The sequence below is a fragment of the Procambarus clarkii genome, chromosome 11 (assembly GCF_040958095.1).
Source record: "Procambarus clarkii isolate CNS0578487 chromosome 11, FALCON_Pclarkii_2.0, whole genome shotgun sequence".
Taxonomy (NCBI): domain Eukaryota; kingdom Metazoa; phylum Arthropoda; class Malacostraca; order Decapoda; family Cambaridae; genus Procambarus; species Procambarus clarkii.
In genome coordinates this window covers 38,250,932-38,272,976 of record NC_091160.1, presented here as the reverse complement: position 1 = coordinate 38,272,976, position 22,045 = coordinate 38,250,932, and the positions used below count along the sequence as shown (strand labels likewise).

Sequence of the window (22,045 nt, the reverse complement as noted above, 5' to 3'; positions counted from 1 at the left end):
ACACCACAAGAGGCATCAATAAAGATAGGCAATAACTTGTACATACTTTAGTACTAAAGCTTTGGGTGAATTAGGTATAAAATTTACTTTGAAGTTAATATTTTTGGGAGTGTAGAATGGATTAATTCAATTTACATTATTTCTTATGGGAAAATCGCTTCGGTTTACAAATTTTCGGGTTACGAACCGTCTCTGGGAATGGATTAAATTTGTAAGCTAAGGTACCACTGTATAGTTGATACCAATTCTACATAGCAATATTCAATATAATTATTTTATTGTGTGGAACCCAGTTGAGACTGTTTAATGTTATAAATTAAATTTTGTTCTAAATTGTCAGAATTTTGAGTACAGTACTGTATCTCCAAAACTGTAAGCACTATAAAAATACAAAATGTACAGTGGTAATGGGCTCGTTAGTACACTTGCATTCATTCTTGACTCGTAAACAGGAATCCCACCGGGACAGAAATAGTTTGGCATGTTTACTTTTACCTAATGCCTCTGTTCATCTAGTAAATAGGTACCCAGGAGTTAGTCAGCTCCTTGTGCATCCTGGGGAGGGGGTGGGAGGACCTTAATACAAGCCTAACATGTGCACAGGCTGCCTGTCCCCAGCAAAATTAATTAAACGGTACATTTCTAAAAATGAGAATATAGGCTTTTATAGGCAAGGTGAAAAATATGTTTTGGTAGTTGTTTTACAGAAATATTGCTTGTAAGCTTCATTTTTGTCAATAAATTTCCTTATAAAGACTGCTTTAACCCAACCAGGTACAGTATGTTGTTGCCTTGTTGCATCAATACAAGTTTTTATTTTACTGAGCAGTATTTTTACCTTGTGTAACAAACATTTCCAAGAAAGCATTCTACTTATAAAGGGCTTGATATTAGTTTATTCAATTTTGTTTTACAGTTTCTCCAGACATCCATCACAGTATAAAATCCAGATACTACTTTATTTGTTTGATGGCTATGTTAAGAGTGTTCACATTTACCTGTAAACCATGTAAACTATGTTTACATGGCTTGTAAAACCATGTAAACATAATGGTAAAAATCATGATAGGTAACTTTACATGATGATTTACTTTACATGATAGTAAAACCATGTTTTTACTTTTGATTTTATTGGTGACTGTCTACACCTCAAAACTTTTCCAAATACAGTAGTGTAAATCAGATATAACACTAGGAATTAAAATTTCAGGACACTGTCACTAGACTTTTAAAGTGTCAATGGTCCACTATTATTTATATAAAACATTCACTCAAATGTTGGCCTCTGCTACAAAACTGATCAATTTTAAATTGGTTTCCATGATGTATAAATTACGTATAACTAAAATTTTAAAGAGTAACATGACTTGAACTGATAGCCAAAATGTACAAGGCTCATACACTACCAAGGTTTAACGATGAGATATGAAGATTAATTTTTCAAAATGGATCGATTGTACCCAAATTTATTTACTGTTCGTTGGGGACAGGAAGCCTGTATTTAGACTTATCATGGTTTCCATAAGCTAACTATGTACTGACCTTTCCCAGGATGCAACCCATAACAATTGCCCAACATCAAGGTACCTTTTTATGCTAGGTGAACAGAGGCATGAAGAGGAAACATGCTCAACTGTTTCTCTCCTGGCACAGCTTTACCTTGGGTCTCTTAGGTTTCGAACCCTGATTTGTGTCCCACAATGACTACCTCCTACCTGTTGAAGATTCTAGGGATCAATGTCCTCAAGGCCCAGTCTCTGACCAGGCCTCCTGGCTGCTGGTCTGATCAACCAGGCTGTTTGATGCAGCTGCTCACAGCCTGACGTACGAGTGGCAGCCTGCTTGATCTCGTACAAAATTTATTATTACTTTAAATCATACCAAACATGAGTTTGATTGGCATAAATGTATTGGGCAATACATTATATATAATTGGACTTTTAGTACCATTTAATCATCTTTACAAGGCCATTTTCAATTACAGTACTTGATTCTTGAGCTTCGATCCTTTTATACTCACATGGAACAGAGACAGCTTGTGGACATAACTCATCTTGAATACACATTTGACATACTGTATCAGTGATATGTCACATACTAAAAATTATTTTATCTTCAATGCAGGCATCTGTTATGGCTCGTTTTGAAATGGATGTGTATGTGTCGCCCTTCTCATGGGACCTCAAGATGCAGGGTGGGCTGGGCCTACACTACTTCAGCCTGGCCCTGTGGACAGTGGTAGGCACAGTGGTACTGCTCAGTTGGCAAGACTGCTTAGGAGCATTACCAAAGACTGCAGCTCCTGCCAAGAACCTGGCTGGGGCCGAAGAAGAGAAAGATGTGGCAGCAGAGAGGATTAAGTATGGATTTTTTTTACCCATGACATGTGGCAATCAGTTTAGATGCATGTCAGTGTGTAAAAAAAAATATTAATAATAATAAACTACATTGTAGCCTTTTTCGTGCACTGAATATATTAATTGTATGGCAGTCGTGTGGCAGCCCATCCCCCATCCTGCATGTGGGGCATAACAATGCATGTCACAACTATCATATTATCTTGCAGCAGATTAAAGAAAAGGACTTTGGAGTCAGAATTTACCATTTACTTAAAGTTCCACAAGAAGTTGGAGCTGCAGTAAAAAAGCTAACCAAACCCAATCTGAGGAATTTAATCATAACCAACTTAACAAAAACACATCATTTTAGGAGGTGACTTCAACATTGACCTCTGTCAACACAATAGTCCCCAGCTCGACTACTTCCTTAATGGCATGAGCTCATGTATGCTAATCCCCACAAGCACCAAACCCACCCAACATTTGCTAAAACCCTGGACCATATGTGGATTAACATACCAGCCCCTCTTGCTTCTGGTATAATCACTGTTTTGTATACTTAAGAACAGCCCCAATGAACAATACAATCCTCTCCAGAAAGCAAATGTTGTATACCAATTTACATGCCCTAATGATGGATGTCACCTTCGATCTACTTATATTGGTATGACCACCACAAAACTTTTGAAAAGATCGACCTGCCATCTACAAGCTGGTGCCGCTAGAAACCATATACAAAGTGTACATAACACAACACTCACTAGGAACATGTTAGTAGAAATCACAACAATCCTGGCATCCACCACTGACCAGAGAAGACTGCAAATACTGGAAGCTATACTCATAAAAGAAAATAGACCCGCCCCTAAATATACAGAGTAATGACTTTGATACCTTGCCTATACTGAAATCCAGACCTCACCATACAGCACTGGATAACGACATCTCTACCGAGCTCTCCCTGCCCACTGCCTTACCCAGTGTTTGATTGGCATCCATCCCCATTTCTTTTATTCTTCCATCCCCTATTTCTTCACCTGTGTGTGATTACTTCACCTTACTTCCTCTCCCAAGCAGCGTCACCTCTTTCACATGTGTATTTAAGATAAATTTGCACCGTGTATATTCATTCCTTACCTGAAGATATTCAAGAGTGGAACAAAATGTTGTAAAAATATACCCTTCAATATTCATTAGAGATTCTTTATCATGAATTTCAGTAACTTGATTGTTCTTCTTAATCTTGAGAGTAAGAAAATAGTTAGAAACATAGAAAGCTTACACTATAAGATCATCAATGCCAGCAATGCAGTTATATTTAACCAAATATGCTTAAAGGAACACCTGCTGCCCAAGTATACAAACCTAAATGTGTATATGCATCCTACACCTAACACTAAAATAAAGAGCACCACTACTTTGTACAATGTTCTGGCACTTATTTTAAATATTGAAGACCACCGAGCATCCCACCAAACGTCAGTTGTCCTCCTAAGCGTCTCGCCACCTGCCAAATGAATGGATCACTGGCGCACTTTTCTGTCTATTTGACTGCATTCCAATAATGTTTCTTTTCAAATTGTGTGCCCAATTGACTCATTTATTTGTCTTATTGAGTTCCTAACTTGTTTCCTACATCTAACACTGATTTTTCTACATATTTTCAATCACTGAATGTAATTGAGACTATTTTAATTTGTTGAACTGATGTTTATATTCTTTAGAGGGGGAACATCCTCACACTGTGACAATGCACTGAGCATGTGCAGAACCAGCCACTACTGCACTGGTGGGAATTCCAAATGTCTTTTCCTTACGCAGTTGAGTAAACATTAACATATTCTTCCAAAAAAGGACCCCTTCCTTACAGTATGTTAATTGCATAAAATGTGAATACTTTATATCATCCCCTGCAGGATCCAATGTGGAGGAACCTCACTTTATGACACAGTGTTGCGACTGGTGGGTCTTGGACGTGACTTCACCTCTCCTCCAACAACAGCTGTCAGTAACCTCTTCTTAGCTCTCAGACGGGGCGAGGTAAGTTTGGTTTTCAGAAGCTTTTTGTGGAGAGTCCCTCTGACTCCCTGGAGCTATACCAGGATGATATGTATGTATTAGACCGTGGCATTAGTTAATTCAAATGGAGTTCTAAGCCTACCAGGGACCATGAGCCAGAATCTGACCCCCCCCTCAGAGAGGCACGAGGAGCAATGTCCTATAGAAACCCCCGTGTGGTTGGAAGCATTCTATGTCTGCCATCTACCGAGTTAGGCACCCAGAAAGGTAGGCGTCCCAAAACAGACCCCAACTGGTGAACAGGATAACCTAAAACTGAACTGCTAAGCAGAACTCTCCTATCTGAAAACAAGCATGACTTGTTTTCAGTTGTGTTTTTGTGACAATTTTTTTTGTGACTTAATCCATCAATACCAGTGATGGATGATGTAAACACGACATAATATATTCAGCTCAGTACTTTTTAGTGCATTTACATGAAACTTAGCCATGTAAGATGTCATGTAGATGACATGATGCATGTAAAATTTTATCCAGGTAAATTATCCATTTTATTATATGAATTTCTCAAAATGACACACTATTGAATCAAATTACTGAAAAAAAATACTAGTATTGAATGTAATGAAATGCCATTTTCTGGGTGAGACCCGGAGGCTCCCTGGAGCTATACCGGGCTGATGTGTATATATTAGACCATGGCAACAGTCAATTGAAGGAGTTCTAAGCCTACCGGGGACCAGAGCCAGAACCTGGCCCTCCTTAAGAGAGGCACGAGGACCAATGGCCTAATGACACCCCTTTGTAATTGGAAGCGGACTTTGTCTGCCATCTACCAGGTCAGGCATCCAGAAAGGTAGGAATTTCAAAACAAACTACTGCTGGTCAAAAATTGCAAACCAAAACCGAACTAGCAAACAGAACTCCCCAATTAAAAACAAGGAAACAAACATGACGTCACCGCATCCATCTGCGCAACCCCCCCCCCTCCCCCAGGAGGGGGACAGGGGGTCCCAGGTCTCCAGACAGACACTGTGGGAGTCAACCACAATGGCAAAGGAATGTTGGTATCAGGAAAGCAGTTGACCAAGTGCGTGCAAGACTGCATAAAGCTCACCCGTGAAGATGCTAGTTTTAGGAGGCAGGTAGCACATACAGGTTTGATCAGGAAAAACAACAAAGTAGCCTACACCATTGTCAGACTTAGACCCATCTCTGAAGAGGGCATTGGAGTGTGAGTGTGAAGAAAAGTGTTCAACAAAAAGGAGTTTCATAACCGTAGGAGTGATAGAAGTGTTTACCATGTGGGTCAAAGTCTTGCAAAACTTTGCAAGTGGGTCCAACTTGCAACTCTATGGGGCAAAGATGGAATGACATTAGAGATATTGGTAACATGAACTGAGAGGGAATCTTCCAAGTGACACATTCATTCAGAAAAAGGAAGGTGGTAATTGGGAAGAGAGCCCACATAAGGAGCAACAGTCAAAGTACACACAAGCAAGAGTAAGGAAGTTGCAGGGAATGCAACCAAACCCCAGCTGAGAGACGAGGCATCCGTGAACACATCGAGCGAGGGCCCGGGGAGGCGTCAGGGCATAAAACCCCGAAAAAACCCTCGGAGGAAGCCGGCGACGCAGCAGCCGACGCAAGGCTCCCGGAATCCGAACACAGTGATCACGAGAGCGTCGGAAGGGACGCCCCCAAAGAACCAGGGGATGTCCTGGTTCCAGGGGGCATCCTAGTGACACTAAGTCACTACCTGCACAAGGTAGTGAAGGCGATAACAATCATGATGATCCTATAGAGACAGGACTCCAGTTTTGGCATACAGGCTCAGGGTATTGGATGAATGAAAGGCAACAGAACCGAGGCATAACCTAGTATGATGTAGAACATTCAAGACAATGAAGAACCAAAGCAGTTGGTTGGAGAGCAGTAATAGAGTTTAGACAGCACAAGATAGGAGTACAGGTAGAGGATTGTGTGTATCAGCTTCCCAGGAAGTATGGAACAAGAATAAGTAAGATAAGGGTCTTATATCTTACCTCTTGAGTTGAATGCTCTATGAAGTGATCAAGACAAACAGGAGTCAAAGATCAATCCGAAACATTTATCAGAATCTTTATACAAAAGAGAACTACCATAGAGCGACAATGGTGGACGAAGAGTACAAATAAAACAAATACAAATGTTGATTCAAAAGAATGTGTGTACAAAATACATAAGAGTAATGTACAATTGTAGGAACAGGAGTTACATAATCTATGAAGACTGGTACGCAAGACATATAGATGAATGACTGGCTTCCGGGTAAAAGTTACAGCACAAGTCTTAGTTGTAAAGAACTTGAAGCCATGATTGGTGGCCCAGGATGACACTGCATCAATCTCAAGTTGAAGCTGTAATTGGAGGACAAATGAGTCATTACCTAGACAGCAGAGAGTAAAATCATCAACAGAGAGGCCTGAGAAAATACCAGAAGGAAGAAAAGAAAAGAAGGAAGATCATTTCTTCCGTGGTGTAGTCTCCGTGGTCACAGTCTCCGTGGTGTAGTGGTAAGACACTCGCCTGGCGTTCCGCGAGCGCTATGTCATGGGTTCGTATCCTGGCCGGGGAGGATTTACTGGGCGCAATTCCTTAACTGTAGCCTCTGTTTAACGCAACAGTAAAATGTGTACTTGGTTGTAACAACGATTCTTCGCGGCGGGGATCGTATTCCAGGGACCATAGGATTAAGGACTTGCCCGAAACGCTACGCGTACTAGTGGCTGTACAAGAATGTAACAACTCTTGTATATATCTCAAAAAAAAAAAAAAAAAAAAAAAAAAAAAAAAAAAATTTAGGACAACTAGGAAAAAAGTAGTGCTCAGAACACTACCTTGTGGAACACTTTCATATTTTCAAAAGAAGTCAGAGAAAGTGGTACTAAGTCTCACTTTAAACAAATGAATAGAAAGGAAGAAGGAAAAGGAAAAAGCATTGAAGGAAAGGAAAAGGAAAATCATTGAAGGAAAAATGAGAGATTGTCACGAAGGCCAAAAGAGCGCAGGGACAAATATTCAACCCATTCCCTTGTTTAGATAGTTTTTGTATCTATGTGCACCATAGTACAAAGATTGCCATTCTAAGCAATTAGATAGTAGAACTTTGTACTATTCACGTTATAGAGTCTGAAAAATGAAACTAAAAACATACTAAAATATTCCTAGGCCTAGCATAGTACACATATATATTACATTGGGCCTCAGATATCGTATTAGGCCTAGGAAGGTTAGGTTAGGTATGTTTCGTTTGTGTTTGCAACATAAGCTGAAAATATTTTTCCGGTTTGTCTAACTCAATAGTGCTGATTTCTACTTTTTAATTTTGTTGTACATCTGTATATATACTATAGTCCTCATTCGTTACTATAAGTACTTCCAAAACAGGAGGCGGGCTGAAAATATTGTGTCTCTAGGTGGTGTCATAAGCATTTTCCAAGTCAAAAAGAACTGCAACAATGGAGGCAGTATGAAGGTAGAACTTCAAGTCCACTAAACCATCAGTTGTGCTACTGTACCACTCTTGAGAATTGAGAGGAGGAAAAGAGGTGTAGATAGTGTTCCAAGAACCACATCAGATTAACATTGACTATACGTTCAAAAAGTTTACAAATGGAACTAATCAGGGCAATATGGCAAAAACCCTAAGAGGAAGTTCCTTAAGTACAGGATTTCTTAATAAGAACAACTGCCTCAAGCCAGTCTTCAGGGACTGATGGCATCTCCCAAATATGGTTATAGATATTCAGCAAATACTGAAAAGTGCATTAGGGCAGATGACGGAGTATCTCATAATGAATGCCATCTGAGCCTGCTGTCATATAACTGCCGAGAATCAAGGGAGACTGGAGTTCAGAAAGAAAAGATCATTACAGGGAAGCCGGTTAGTGGGTGCTAAAGTCTAAGGGGCAGGATTCAATAAGGGATTTACAAGTAAGGAAAGTAGGAGGAGTATGAGTACTGGACTTAACCTGTTGAAAAGAGTGAACCCAGTTGGTTTGTGACCAACACCAGATCTGCCACAATGGAACCATGGAGGATGTACAGGAGATGTCTGGAATAAATTTACCTGCAATCTTATGGATTTTCATCCAGATCTGAGTGAGAGGGGTATCAACCATAATGGTGGTGACATAACAGCCATGCCAAATGCAGTGGTTCTACGAGCCACTGCACTTGGCTTCCTAAACAAAATTAAATAATCAGGTGTTTGTCGGCATCAGCATCTTTTCCAGGCTGCATGCTTACAGTACAGCCCGAGCACAATCAGAATTCCACACAGAGAACACTCCTCTTCTGCATGCTACTGGAGGAATAGCGAGTAATAGTACGGAGGGCAGCTTTGAGTAAGGTGTCATAAAAGAGGAGGAGGGCTTGAGGAAGAGGCAGGCAAGACTGGTCAGTAAGAGTAGCAGGGAGAGTGAATAAACTCCAGTCAGCCTTTTTCAAACTACCACCAAGGGAATAAAAGAGCAGGGCAAAAAGAAAAAAAAGTTACTAGGATGGAGAAATGGTCACTGTTGTGGAGGTCATCAAGAGCCTTCCATGTCATGTCTATTTAATAAGAAGAGGAGCAGAGAGGAAGATCAAGACAGGATAGGGTGTGAAGGTGCGAGGTAACATGAGTAGGTTTGCCAGAATTTAAGGGAGATAGTGAAGAAGAGAGAACAAAAGGTTCGAGAAGGCAGCATTGGGTATTTGTCAGATCATTGCCCTGGAGAGCATGCCACCAGTTAAAATCTCCCAAAAGTTGCATGGGTTCTGGTAATGAGTCCAACAGGTATTCAAGATCAGGAAGAAAAAGTAGAGTATGTGGGGAGAGATAATTTTGAAGAGACTGTGTACCATTTACTCAAAGATATAGGCTGCAGAGGAATGACGAACTGAAAAAGCAGAGGTCCAAAGGAAACCATTTCAAACAAGGAGAGCTTCCCCTCGCTTGAATACGTCTGATACTTCAGTTCTACGGACGAGAGGGAATGCCATCTCAATTCTCCCTCTATCAGAACACAAGAAGTCAAACAAAAGAATATTCAGTATCAGAACTTGGTTGTCAGGATGCCTCACCCAGAAAGTAGAAGTAGTGGAGAGAAAACAAAGAAACTTGAGGGAGAAACCAGTGTCCAGCAAAATGAGTAAAAAAAAAGCTGCAGGAGGACAAGGCTCAAAAGGGACAGCTGAAAGGTCATCCTATCAAGCATAAGACTGGCAGCTGCCCACCAAGCCCCCCTCACACCGATAATGGGCTGGTCATTGGGGGGGGGGGGAGAGGGAGTTGGATTAGTATCTTAGGGTTTTCTTATATTTTGTCTATTAATGGTAATTTCCCATAATAGCAATGTAATGTATGCCTCCAGTGTTTCAGTTTGCTTGGGCTAAATGGGGCTGGCAAGACAACAACTTTTCGCTGTTTGACGGGTGACCTGCGACCTACTAGAGGACAGATTCTGGTGAATGGCTTGGTCCTAGAAGAGGCACTGGCCTTACCTTATCCTATTATGGGCTATTGTCCACAAAGTCATGCCCTTGACCCCAATCTGACAGCAAGAGAGGCATTATCTATAATGGCACTCATCAGAGGCTTCTCCAGCAGAGAAACTACTGTGGTAAGTGTTGGAACCACTGATATTTTTTATGTATTTTACATTGTGTTACAACTATCAGGTATGGGTGTCTTTGCTCTTCATGGTATGTTGTTTCAGTAAAATACATCATAACTTATATAAACTAGGTGCAGTGATCGCAATACATCATAACTTATATAAACTAGGTGCAGTGATCGCACTCTTATTTAGTACCACTTTTTAATCTACTTCATTTTCTCACCCTCACCATTATTATTGATGTTCCCCCTAATTTCTATTTGTGTTCTTGCAAAGAAAATCCTTTGCCTTACCATATACAGTAATTCAATAAAAATTTTATTACTGTATTTTACTTCAGTGTAAAAATATAAAACTTGTACATCAACTAATGCATCATTATTACTTGAGTATTTGGGATTATATTTTTTGGTGCTACGTGTAATTACATATTGCCTTTGTACGATATTGCCATATTGAACGAGCAAAACCATAATTCCAGGTGTTGGAGCGAGTCATAGAGCAGCTGGGACTGAGTGGGGAAGACAACACATACATACATCAATTGTCTGGTGGTACCAAGAGGAAGTTGTCCACAGCCCTGGCACTTCTGGCCAATCCATTGTTGGTACTGCTAGATGAGCCCACCACGTCAGTATTCCTACTCTCTTGTTTGTATATTGAAAAGTTAGAAATTACTTCAAGCTACTGGGAATATTTAAGATAAATATTGGACAATGTTAACTGGTGGAGAAGTTAGATGTATTTACAGAGTAAATACCTACCCCTAAATGATATTTTGTATGATTGTTGGAGCATTGTGCCTCTATGGGGGGGTGTTTTTTTTTTCAGGGATATTCCTGCACAGACCCTAAGCCTCTGGCTGGCCCACTAAGTGTTACTTGTTTCTGTTTTACTAGGGCGGAGTATGAGTATTTATGACTCGTATGGTCGCTTCAGTAAGATTTTGCCATATGTGTTTAACAACTTCTTCTGCTCTGTTGAATCTAAGTTGAAATCTTAATTATATTATTATTATTATTATTATGGGGTGGTGTAGACCTGGATGATGTATCTTGGGGTAACATGAAGTTGTCATTCATATGACTCACTGATGGACATGGAAGCAAAGAGACAGCAGGGGTAGAGCTGGAGTGGGTGTATTTGTTAACTACCCTGACACTGAAAAAAATTCTTTCTAATGTGTGCATGTTACAGGAATGATATGTGAAGCCAAGAACATAGAGAATGGGGAGATGGGACCCATGCATGTGAAAAATGTACAAAGCCAGGAATGGTGTGCATGTTGGCAGCCACAATGGTATATAATCATGTGAAGCTGGAAATAGAGAAGGTGGAGATGCAGGACAATGCTATACATGCAAAAGCACATGTAGCCAAGGACAGAGGAGTGTGCAGAGCAGGGACAACACATTTATTGTCTTGAGGGCCTGGTGGCTGAGTGGACAGTGCTCGGTATTTGTAATCCAGGGTCCAAGGATCAATCCCCGACATTGGCGGAAACAAATGGGTAGAGTTTCTTTTATTCTGATGCCTCTATTCACCTAGCAGTAAATAGGTACCTGGGAATTAGACAGCTGTCATGGGCTGCTGTCTAGGTGGGTGGGTGGGTGTGTGTGTGTGTGTATTCACCTAGTTGTGCTTGCGGGGGTTGAGCTCTGCTCTTTCGGCCCGCATCTCAACTGTCAGTCAACTGTTTCTACTACTATTTTTTTCCACACCACACACACACACCCCAGGAAGCAGCCCGTGACAGCTGACTAACTCCCAGGTACCTGTTTACTGCTAGGTAACAGGGGCATAGGGTGAAAGAAACTCTGCCCATCGTTTTTCGCCAGGGCCTGGGATCGAACCCAGGACCACAGGATCACGTGTCCAGCGTGCTGTCCGCTCGGCCACCGGCACATACACACACACACACACATACTGTGTGTGTGTGTGTGTGTGTGGGGTGGGGGGGGGGAATTGATGGATTGACAGTTGAGAAGGGGGCCAAAAGAGGCAGAGCTCAACCCCCACAAGCACAACTTGGTGAACACATTTGTATTCACATATAGCTGGAAACTAACTGGCATCCTGTCCTAGGATGGTGTAGAGATGAGAAAGTTTAAATATTTTTGTCGGGACTAAAACCATATGTTGAGGCACAAAGCCAGGATTGGAAACACTTGTGGCAACAAGAGACAATCATGCAAGACACGATATAAAATAAAGGCAAGCAAGACAAAGGATTTAGTTAAGGTACAGTTACCTCAAGTACTTGAGTAAACATATAACAAAATTAATTAAAGTATGCAAAGTCCTGGACTAAAACTGGAGCAACCTGTGAGGTTGACTATACATGGAAATATCCAAAACATCAAAACTAGACATAGAGGAGCACATAGTCATGTCAAAAGCTTTCTGACAGTCCAAAAAAATGCAGTCTGCCCAACCTTCTCTTTCTTGCTTAATTTTGTCTTCTGGTCATAGAATTTCATTAAACCTGTAAGGCATGATTTGCCATCCCTGAACCCATGTTGGTGGTAGTACAAAGTCCCTTCTCTCCAGATGTGCTACAAGGTTTTTTCTCACGGTCTTCACCATCACCTTGCATGGTAGACAAGTTAGGGACACTGGTCTGTAGTTCAGTGCCTCTTGCCTATGTCACCCTTTTTGTATATTGGGACTACATTAGCCGTCTTCCAGTTATCTGGTAGGTCTCCTGTTTCCAGTAACTTCTTATACACCATATACAATAGACCACGCCATATACACCATAAGTACTTCTGCGCTCTCTTTTTGGTATCTATGTTGAGATAGTCAGGTCCAACACCCTTTTGTCATATGCAGATCCAGCAGATGCCTCCAAAACTCATCTGTGGTAATTTTAAAAATTTTCAAGCTGCCTGGTTTATTGCTACCTCTCATTAGTTTAGGGACTTCTCCTTACTGTATTGTGAAAATCTCCTGGAATCTCTTGAGTTCTTCACACACCACCTTGTCGTTCTCCATGTACCTGTCCTCCCTCTTTTTCAGTATCATCACCTGTTCTTTCACTGCTATGTTCCTTCTGATGTGGCTGTGGAGCAATTTTGGTTTAGTCATGGCTTTCTTTGATATGTCATTTTCATACTCTCTCCACATCTGTTCTCACTCTGAGGTACAGCACTTATTTCTGCCCTTCTGGTGGTCTATCATTTCTGTACTCCCTACATACCTTTGTATTTATTTGCCTTACTTCTTTACATGTTCAATTAAACCACAAATTCCTCTTAAGTTTTCATTTGTTTTCCTTTTGGGCTTGGATAAATGTATCTGACACTTCTGGGTGATGTAATCCATCATGTCTTGTACAAACGTTTCTCTGGGTTCTGTTTCCCCATGCTATTCCTGTAAGGAATTTTCTCATCTCATCATAGTTTTCCCTTCAATATGGCTTTCCAGTCTCTTCCTTAGGTTGGGTATCCCTACTTCCACCAGATACTCAAATATCAGTACACAGTAGTCACTCAGTCCCTTGGGGCTTCTAATTTGACTTCCTTTATGTCTTGACTCATTCACGGTGAATATCAGATCACGTCTAGCTGATTCATCATTTCCTTTCATTCTTCTCATATGAATATACTCTTGCTTAAATATTAATTATGATTATTATATTATTATTTAATTTCATAGAGGAATGGACCCAGCCTCTCGCCGCTTAGCCTGGCGAGCAATACGGAGTGTGACCGATGATGGCCGCACAGTGTTACTCACATCACATTCCATGGATGAAGTCAATCAGCTTTCTCACAGAATGGCTATAATGGTCAATGGACAGTTTATCTGTATTGGGTCACCTCATTATCTGAAATACAAGTAAGTCCTGAAATATTGTATTTAAAAGGTTAATTATTTAATGTCTTTTATTGTCCTTCAATGATTTTAGTCTATGTCTGAGCAGTTTCCTGCTACTATTCTCAAAAATAAGATTCTGCTGTGTCCAAAGGACTATTATTTAATCAGGCAAGACAACTTACTGGAGCTGGTACCACAATGTTTATATGTTCCTGCAGGGTTCTGGGTAACAATCAGTGGCCAGCTTGTCTATTTACATTGACCAGTACCCGGCAGCATCACCACCCACACCCCAGTCACCTCACAACCTGGTTGACTGCTGTGCAGTGTGCAACCAGTAGTTGGACCAGATTTTAAGTTCAATTTGATATGAAATCACTGTTTTGGATCTTTGAATCCTGTGCTTAAGGTCTGGCTTGAAAGCAGTGTTTAGAGGTCACAGCAGCAACTATGTTCTGAGGTTATGCAACTCATCATAGTTCTCTTTAAAATTAGGCAGGGATTAAGTGTTTGCTGTGACAAAGATGTGTTGGCCATTATTGCACTAGTGTATACAGTATGTGCAAACTGTTTTGTATACAGTACTAAAAATGTTGTAAAATATGGCAGTGTATTTTTCAGCTGTATGACAGTCATGCTCTTGATCAATTTTTTATAACTCATTACAGACTAGGCGACAAATACACAATACGACTGAAAACAAATGATATTGAAGATATGGAGTGTGTTCTTGACTTCTTGTGCAGTCAACTTGCAGATGTTTTGCTCAAGGTGAGATGTGTTGATTTCAGTTGACTTTATTATTACTGTACAATATTAAAGAAAATAATCATGACGTTCCTCATAATTTAACACTTTGGTGCACCCCGCTCGCCACCCCTCAACTGTGCGATATGGGACCCAGGGTGTCACGGGAGTGTGCGTAAAATCTGAAAAGTGTATACTCTCTTCAACTTTGTCACCTTAATTCTCGTCCTACGAGATTAAGTTTGGTATCATTGTGTTCGCAATAGAATTCTCTACAGCACTAAATGCATATAAACTCCAAAAGCCCGGCTAATTACCCGCAGCAAACAGAGAAAGTGCGAACAAGTTACCCAGGAGCGCGCAAACGCGATAAAATGTTTTCACTATTTTCACTCTGGTCACCTCAATTTTTATCCTAGGTCTTTCATTTTGGTCTCAATGGGTTCGCAATAGAATTCTCTAGAGGAACATTAGCATATCAAATAAAAAACCTGGTCACGCTCCAACCGCTCGCGTTAGCCGCGAGTGAGTTCTCAGCCGCCTTCCACCTACACTCCCAATTCCCGCCCTTTTTAAGCCTTTCTTTCGCAATTTTCTTCCTGGAAGGGCCTTGTTCATGATCACTATCCATCGTGGAGTAAGCGTAGATAGTTTCTAAAGCTGCAGTAAGAAATATAGCCACGGAAAATAGGCGAAATGTTCACACGTTTGAGATGGAAGGGGAGGCGACATTGGTCACAACAGTGGAGCGAAAGCAATGGGCCCACGGCATGTGCCAAGCCACCTGAGGGCCACGAGGCTCAACAAGGAAAATGGGAAGACATCGGCGCGCATTTTAAAACCAGTCCCAAAAAAAAAATAGGATAAAAACCTGATTTTTGGCGATTATTTAAAGCGGCCCCTGTCACAAGGTCACACTCACCTCAATTGTAAAGAGATCCAGCTGGGTGCTCAGTCAATACAAGATGTATCCTTTGCTAGTTGAGCTGGACCCTAGGCTACCACACAACCGTTCTGCGGAAAGCAAGAATTTTAGTTTTGGCACTCAAAAATCTAATATTTTTTCAATTAAAAAGTTCCTCCCGGTCAGCCCAATCACTTTTTATGAATTTGCTTACTTGTTATTGGGTGTATAGAGTATTAATGAGAATAGCAAACAGCTAGAATCAAGATGTATGAAGAATAGTGGAGTAGATAGGTCCGGCCCCCCAAGGAATATAGGTTCCTGTTAATGCTTCAAGGTTTTAGAAACAGATCTGCTGTCTAGGATACAATCATCTACACCACTACAACAGGATTAATGGATACACCTCAAAAACTAACTTATTTATTAAACCCTCTAACAACCCCCCCCCCCATATACATTACTATAATAACAATAACTGCTTTACCACACTATCTTACGTTAACTACCTTGGTCCACATAGACAGGATACAAGGCTTACACTTGGACAAAACTAGGGTAACATCTACTTGAAGAGTAGCACTCAAAGGCTTCGAGCAGCTAGGGTATGTAATGACCCACGTGGTACACTACTCACTATGGAGTACACTTAGTGATGCCAAAACACTGGCTTAGACTACTCGATAACTACAACTTTTGCCAGAGACCGGTACACAGGGTTATACTTAACTTAGAGAATCACTGTAGACTAAGGTAAGGGAAAGGGAGAAGGAGGATGGAGACAAAGCCACACAGGGAAGATGCTGCCACAAACACAGCCAGACCAGAGAAGAGAAAGGCAGCCTCTCTGTGCTCCCTCCTCTGATCGCTGCCGGCCAGATTCTTAGCTAATCGTACAGCAGCCATCATTCCAAGTTTACTCAGACCTACTTTACTAGTTACTTACATCATTTCTAAACATAGCTGATAACTAGTTCACTATTTAATCAACAACAAGCTCAGAGTCTGAATGTTCTGTGAGAAACAATATTCATCTTACGTTTGGCAAGGATGACGGGGATACTGCAGAAGGTATCTGCATGTAATTGTTATTGTAATTGACTATCCTTCTCACATGATCCAATTCTATGAATTAATGTAAAGTAATTATTTAGAGCTCAATTTGACCTCTGGTTTCCAACTAAGGATCCCAGGGTCGTAACAATAGTAAAATATTTTGGTAATTACCTGACCAACCAATGAATGTTTCAGGAGCAGCATCACTTGACTATTGTGGCAGAAGTGAGTCGTCAGCTACCACTTCGACTCATCTTTGACACACTCAACACTGCAAGGTCAATGGGAGTCACAGAATATGATGTATCACAGACAACATTAAATGAGGCAAGTTTATTTATAACATAAAGTGTAAAGAGCAGTCTGTGTAATATTCATAGTAAATTAAGATATAGTACTGTATGGATGAATGTAGGAGTTGGACAAATTAGCTTGTATGATATACCTGGGAGGAATTATTTTTCTAAGCCTTTTCTTGGTAGTCCTTATCGCTGGTTGTCAGGTTGGGGAGTTTCATGCTCTTCTCCAGTCCTTTAGTTCATGAAGTTCAGTTCTTCATGCTTTTGTTCTTTTGGCCCTAGTGGGTGTTAGTTCATTTGCAGCCACCTCCTTCTCTGGCAAAGAATGAGTCAGCAGGCTTCTGGAGGGGTCCTCTTATTATTAATGCTTGGTTAGTTCAGCCAGGGGTGCATCATGTGCCGCTTCTTTCGTACCACCGATTCTGCCTTGGTGGATGCTTTGTGCATGGATTCGGTGTCCTTGGTTCCCTGTTCCATGGCTTGTGTTTCTCGGGTCGTTCGCAGTGTCATTAAGTCTAGCCACCTGCAATCTACTCTCTCGTCATTGCTAATATTTGCGATGTACCCAAATATCAACCCAAACATCATTGGGTTGATATTTGGGTGTGGGAGTTTTGGCAATCTAACAGGGTTATAAGAAAGTAAGGATGGGTTTTATTAGTCTGTACTCTCGGGTATGGCTTACAAGCTCATGCCCTTACAACAAGCCACAGTGTAGGACTGAAAGCAGGAGATGCATTTTCACCCACAGGGTTATAAACCCATGGAATCCCCTACCCACCAAAGCTGAAAATGTAAAAAAACTGCTGAACTTTAAAATCCAGCTTGAAAAAATCATCTTGACAAATGGGAGGGACCCTTTGAAAAGCATCCAGCTTCCAGTCTTCATCAAGGCCACTAGTTCTATCCTTACCTCAACTATGGTATTTATGCTTGGGGTTCTACTACCCGAAATCATTTAAGTCCTCTAATTACTCAACACAAAGCTGCTATTAGGACAATATCCAACCCTGGCCCCAGACATCACTCGGTACCCTTACTCAAATCTCTGAATATGTTAGATATTAAGTCTCTGCACATCCTCTCATGTGTATTATGTATATATAAAACACTGAACTGTAATGTCAATCCTGTCCTTAAAAGCTTCCTAGAAGGTTGTAACAGAACCCATGAGCATCACATCAGAAGCAAATACCTATTTGATATTCCAAGAGTACGACTTAAACTAGAAATGCTCTACAAATCAAGGGACCGCAGAATGTGGAATGACCTTCCCAATCATGTTAAAGACTGTACCTCTCCCAACCTCCCAACCAACCAGTTTAAGATAAAAACTAAGCACTACCTAATGAACTCCCTGTAACCTACCTTACCCCTTAATGTCAACCCACTGTCTGCTATTTTAAATAATGCTGTTTGTTGACCAAATTTAATATTTGCTATTTTTCTGCCATGTTTCCCCCTTTTTTATTTTTATATTTTCTAAACACAATTTATACTTTAATCTCAATTAGTATTAAGTTTTAGTCTAGTGCTTTTCCTGCCCGAAACGCTTTGCGTAGTAGTGGCTTTAGGCATTGTATGTTCTAGCTCTTATCTATAAATCCATCAATGTTTGTATCACTCCTTGTATGTATGTACTTTACCTGAATAAATATTTGAGTTTTGAATTTTTGAATTTTGAGTTTGTTAGTGGCCTTCAGGTAAATATATCTGTACACATATATTTTCAAAGTTATACATAATGAACATAACGCTTGACACATCAATACAACATGTTAGAACAAAAAACTTTTTCAATAAAAACAGTTATTCCTGTGTGGCACCTCACCTCATTTGTGCCAAAATAAATGCAACTTCTCTGGGCTCCTACAACTAAACCACAAGAGGTAGAGACTTTTTACTTGGAGTTTTGTGCTTCCTGGATGCTAATTAACAATGTAGAAATTTTCAGGATAATTGTTCCAGTGCACCACAGGGGTGTAAAATTTAACATGTTCAAAGGGCAGGGAAGTTAAAGTTACAAAGTAGATTTTACCACACAATGACTTAAAAAGATGTATCATTTTGAGCTTGCCTTATGAGGACTTTTCCTTACAGGTGTTTCGGGTGCTAACCTCAAATCAGGGAGATGGACAGGTACCACCACCTCCCATTACCAATAATTATGAGCAGGTGGTCGTTCCAGTCCAGCTCTCAAACCAACTTCCAGTAGATATCCAGCAGCAGTCACCTGATATTATATTCCAACCATCTGCCAATGTTCCCCATTCGTCTTTGCTGCCATCAGTAGAGGAGCAGGACTGCACATCTTATGACCGTGAAAGTCTGTATGACAATGTAGAGACAGACAAGCAAGAGATTTATGCTACAGTAGGTAAAGTAAGTAGTATGAGAAAACCTTCTCCTGACTTGTATCAAGAAAATGAAAGTGGATCCGCAGATGACAGTCCAGAGGAAGAATGGACACATCTCTAGTTAGACGTAATGTTGGAAATATATATGGAATAGTGTTCATGTATATTAACCCTGTGTTCAGTGATGTTGAAACTTACATTACCAATGAATGTAATTTATATTAATGATATTTTAACTTATTATTAATAATGATAAAGTATTTGTTAATAAAAGATAACTTTTCATGTGATGAAATGTCACCCTATAATTTTACTAAGTTTAAAATATTATGAAAAATTTACAATAATGTCTTCAAGTTTAAGAAGTCGCCAGTCACAATTCTCAACAGACACATATTGTTTTACTGTTTAATAAAACAAATAAAAAAATTGTGACAATTTGACCTTAATGATTCAGTGTCTTGTACATGCTGAAAAGTTCCTATAGATGTATCATGCTTGACGTTTGCCATAGAGCAACACTTCAATACTATGTTCTTCTGTTCAATATTTCTACAGATTTCATAATTCACACAGGAAGAATATGGCTCTCCAGTTGCCTAACCACTACTGGGTGAATGGTTATTCAATCATTCATCAGTGTCAGCAAATTATAATTTTTAAATATAGAAAAGCTGTAAAATTTGCTTATTTAATGATTTAGTGAAAATTTTTGATCATGCATAATAAGTATCCTGAAAACTACCAAAGGAAACGTAACTTTGACGACAAGTAAATGAAGTTGTGTGTAATGTAAATCGGGCTAATATGGTGTTACACACATGCGTGCTCTCAATGATAGTAGATTTTCTTAAGTGAATCCTGTAATTATTGACATTAAAAAAATGGTACAATTATTCAACCTGAACACAAGTTCACCTGATATTATATTCCAACCACCTGCCAATGTTCTCCATTCGTCTTTGCTGCCATCAGTAGAGGAGCAGGACTGCACATCTCATGACCGTGAAAGTCTGTATGACAATGTAGAGACAGACAAGCAACCTATAACCTCTCTATAACACTTTCAGTAAAAAATAGTCCATCTAAATGATAGAAGGTACTACGGTAATTATAAAAATGCAATATTATGCATCATGTCTTGTTAACCACACAAAACATGTCATATCTCTTGCTGATCATTCAGGACAATGTTGTGTCAAATCTCTCATCCCATCCATGACAGTTCTGGCTCAAACCTCTCCCAACCACCCATGACAGTGTTGAGTCAAACCTCTCCCAACCACCCATGACAGTGTTGAGTCAAACCTTTCCCAACCACCCATGACAGTGTTGAGTCAAACCTTTCCCAACCACCCATGACAGTGTTGAGTCAAACCTTTCCCAACCACCCATGACAGTGTTGAGTCAAACCTCTATACTAACTCAGGCCATTTCTACCAATTTTAAATATTGTACTCTGTATCTACAGCTTTGTAGATTATATTAAACAAAACTCAAACTTGTACAAATGTGTGTAATGTGTGTGAAAGGTGAGCAACATTTAAATATTTCCATATATTATTGGCATGGTAAACATTCAGTTTTGTGTAGGAGACAGATGATCTGAGAGAATGACCTGTAATAAAACAAAATCTAGTTGTTTTATATAATATTACAGTTTGGCACGCACATTTATTTAGCTGCAATAACAATCAGTTCACTAGAACTTCAGGTTGCAATCCTTACACTATACCATGTTGTGGCCTGGTTGTCTAAAGTGTCTGCCTGGGAACACCCAGAGCAGAGGTTCAAATCATCACGGCTCCTACAGATTTTCTCATAAGTATTTTTTTTTTTTATAAAAAAAACTATGAAATTAAACTGAACTGAAAATATCATAGTAAAGAATCTGTAAAGATTTGTATGCTATAGTTTCAAATGAACAAATGAATTTAGAACATTGACCTTAATGTATTTTGTATACCTAATTTAAATCAAATTTTTGAAGACATGGTCTGATGGAGCAGATGTGCATACAACTATCTTTACGTGTTATTGTTTACTTTCAGGAACAATTATTCCAAGGTATACACTTAATTTTGTGTACTCAGCACATAATGGATGATCATTAACATACTGGTGCCTTTACTCTGTGATACTTATTAATAGCCTATCTTAATAGTTACAATATATTATTGCCTCATGTATTTGGGACCACAATCACTCCATGTCTTTTCAGCCTGAGCAAACGTAATCAGTCCATAAGAGCCATGAGTTAGGTTCATTACCTGCTGATTAATACAAGATTCCTGTGATGTGTAGTACTACACATCATGCATACAGTACTTTAATAACTAAAAATTATATCATTTTGTTTGTATTTCTGTACTATAATTGTCAAAATAATTGTCAAAGTGTGAGGAGGGCAGGTGTTAAACCAGCCATTAGTATTGGTTGTAACTGCATTGAGGACTGTTAGTTAGGAAAAGATACCACAAAGTTTACAGTATTAGATTTTATTAAAGTATCTTTGGTTGTTTTGGGGTATTGTCATTACCTTAAAATTATCTAGATAAACATTTAATTTATATATTACCCAGTAATTATGATATACTAGCTACACAGTTGGAATTAAGGTCTTAATTTACCACATGCTGGAACTAGATGTCATTCACAGCCATGTAATCCCTAGAATAAAGATCGAATCATTTCCTATCCAGAGCCATATAAAGTGACTGAACTGTTCTTAATTATCTCATATGCACAGTGAAAATCCATAGCTTTGGAGTATAAAATAAATGGAAATGAATTTGACTGAAGAAATGTAGTGAGTGAGGGTACCATAAGGTTCCATATTGGGGCCAACCCTTTTTGTCAT

At 39.7% G+C, this 22,045-nt stretch overlaps 1 protein-coding gene across 1 annotated transcript in view; it reads left to right on the top strand.

The window, feature by feature from the left end:
* LOC123758342 (uncharacterized) overlaps positions 1–21,705 on the top strand; it is a 219,446-nt gene extending 197,741 nt beyond the window's left edge. Inside the window, 8 exon segments of the mRNA XM_069323046.1 lie at positions 2,125–2,360; positions 4,256–4,379; positions 9,758–10,006; positions 10,485–10,633; positions 13,661–13,843; positions 14,491–14,593; positions 16,725–16,856; positions 18,929–21,705. Of these exon segments, the coding sequence (XP_069179147.1) occupies positions 2,125–2,360; positions 4,256–4,379; positions 9,758–10,006; positions 10,485–10,633; positions 13,661–13,843; positions 14,491–14,593; positions 16,725–16,856; positions 18,929–19,306 (1,554 nt within the window). The 3' untranslated portion in view covers positions 19,307–21,705.
* The last annotated feature ends 340 nt before the right edge of the window (positions 21,706–22,045 follow it).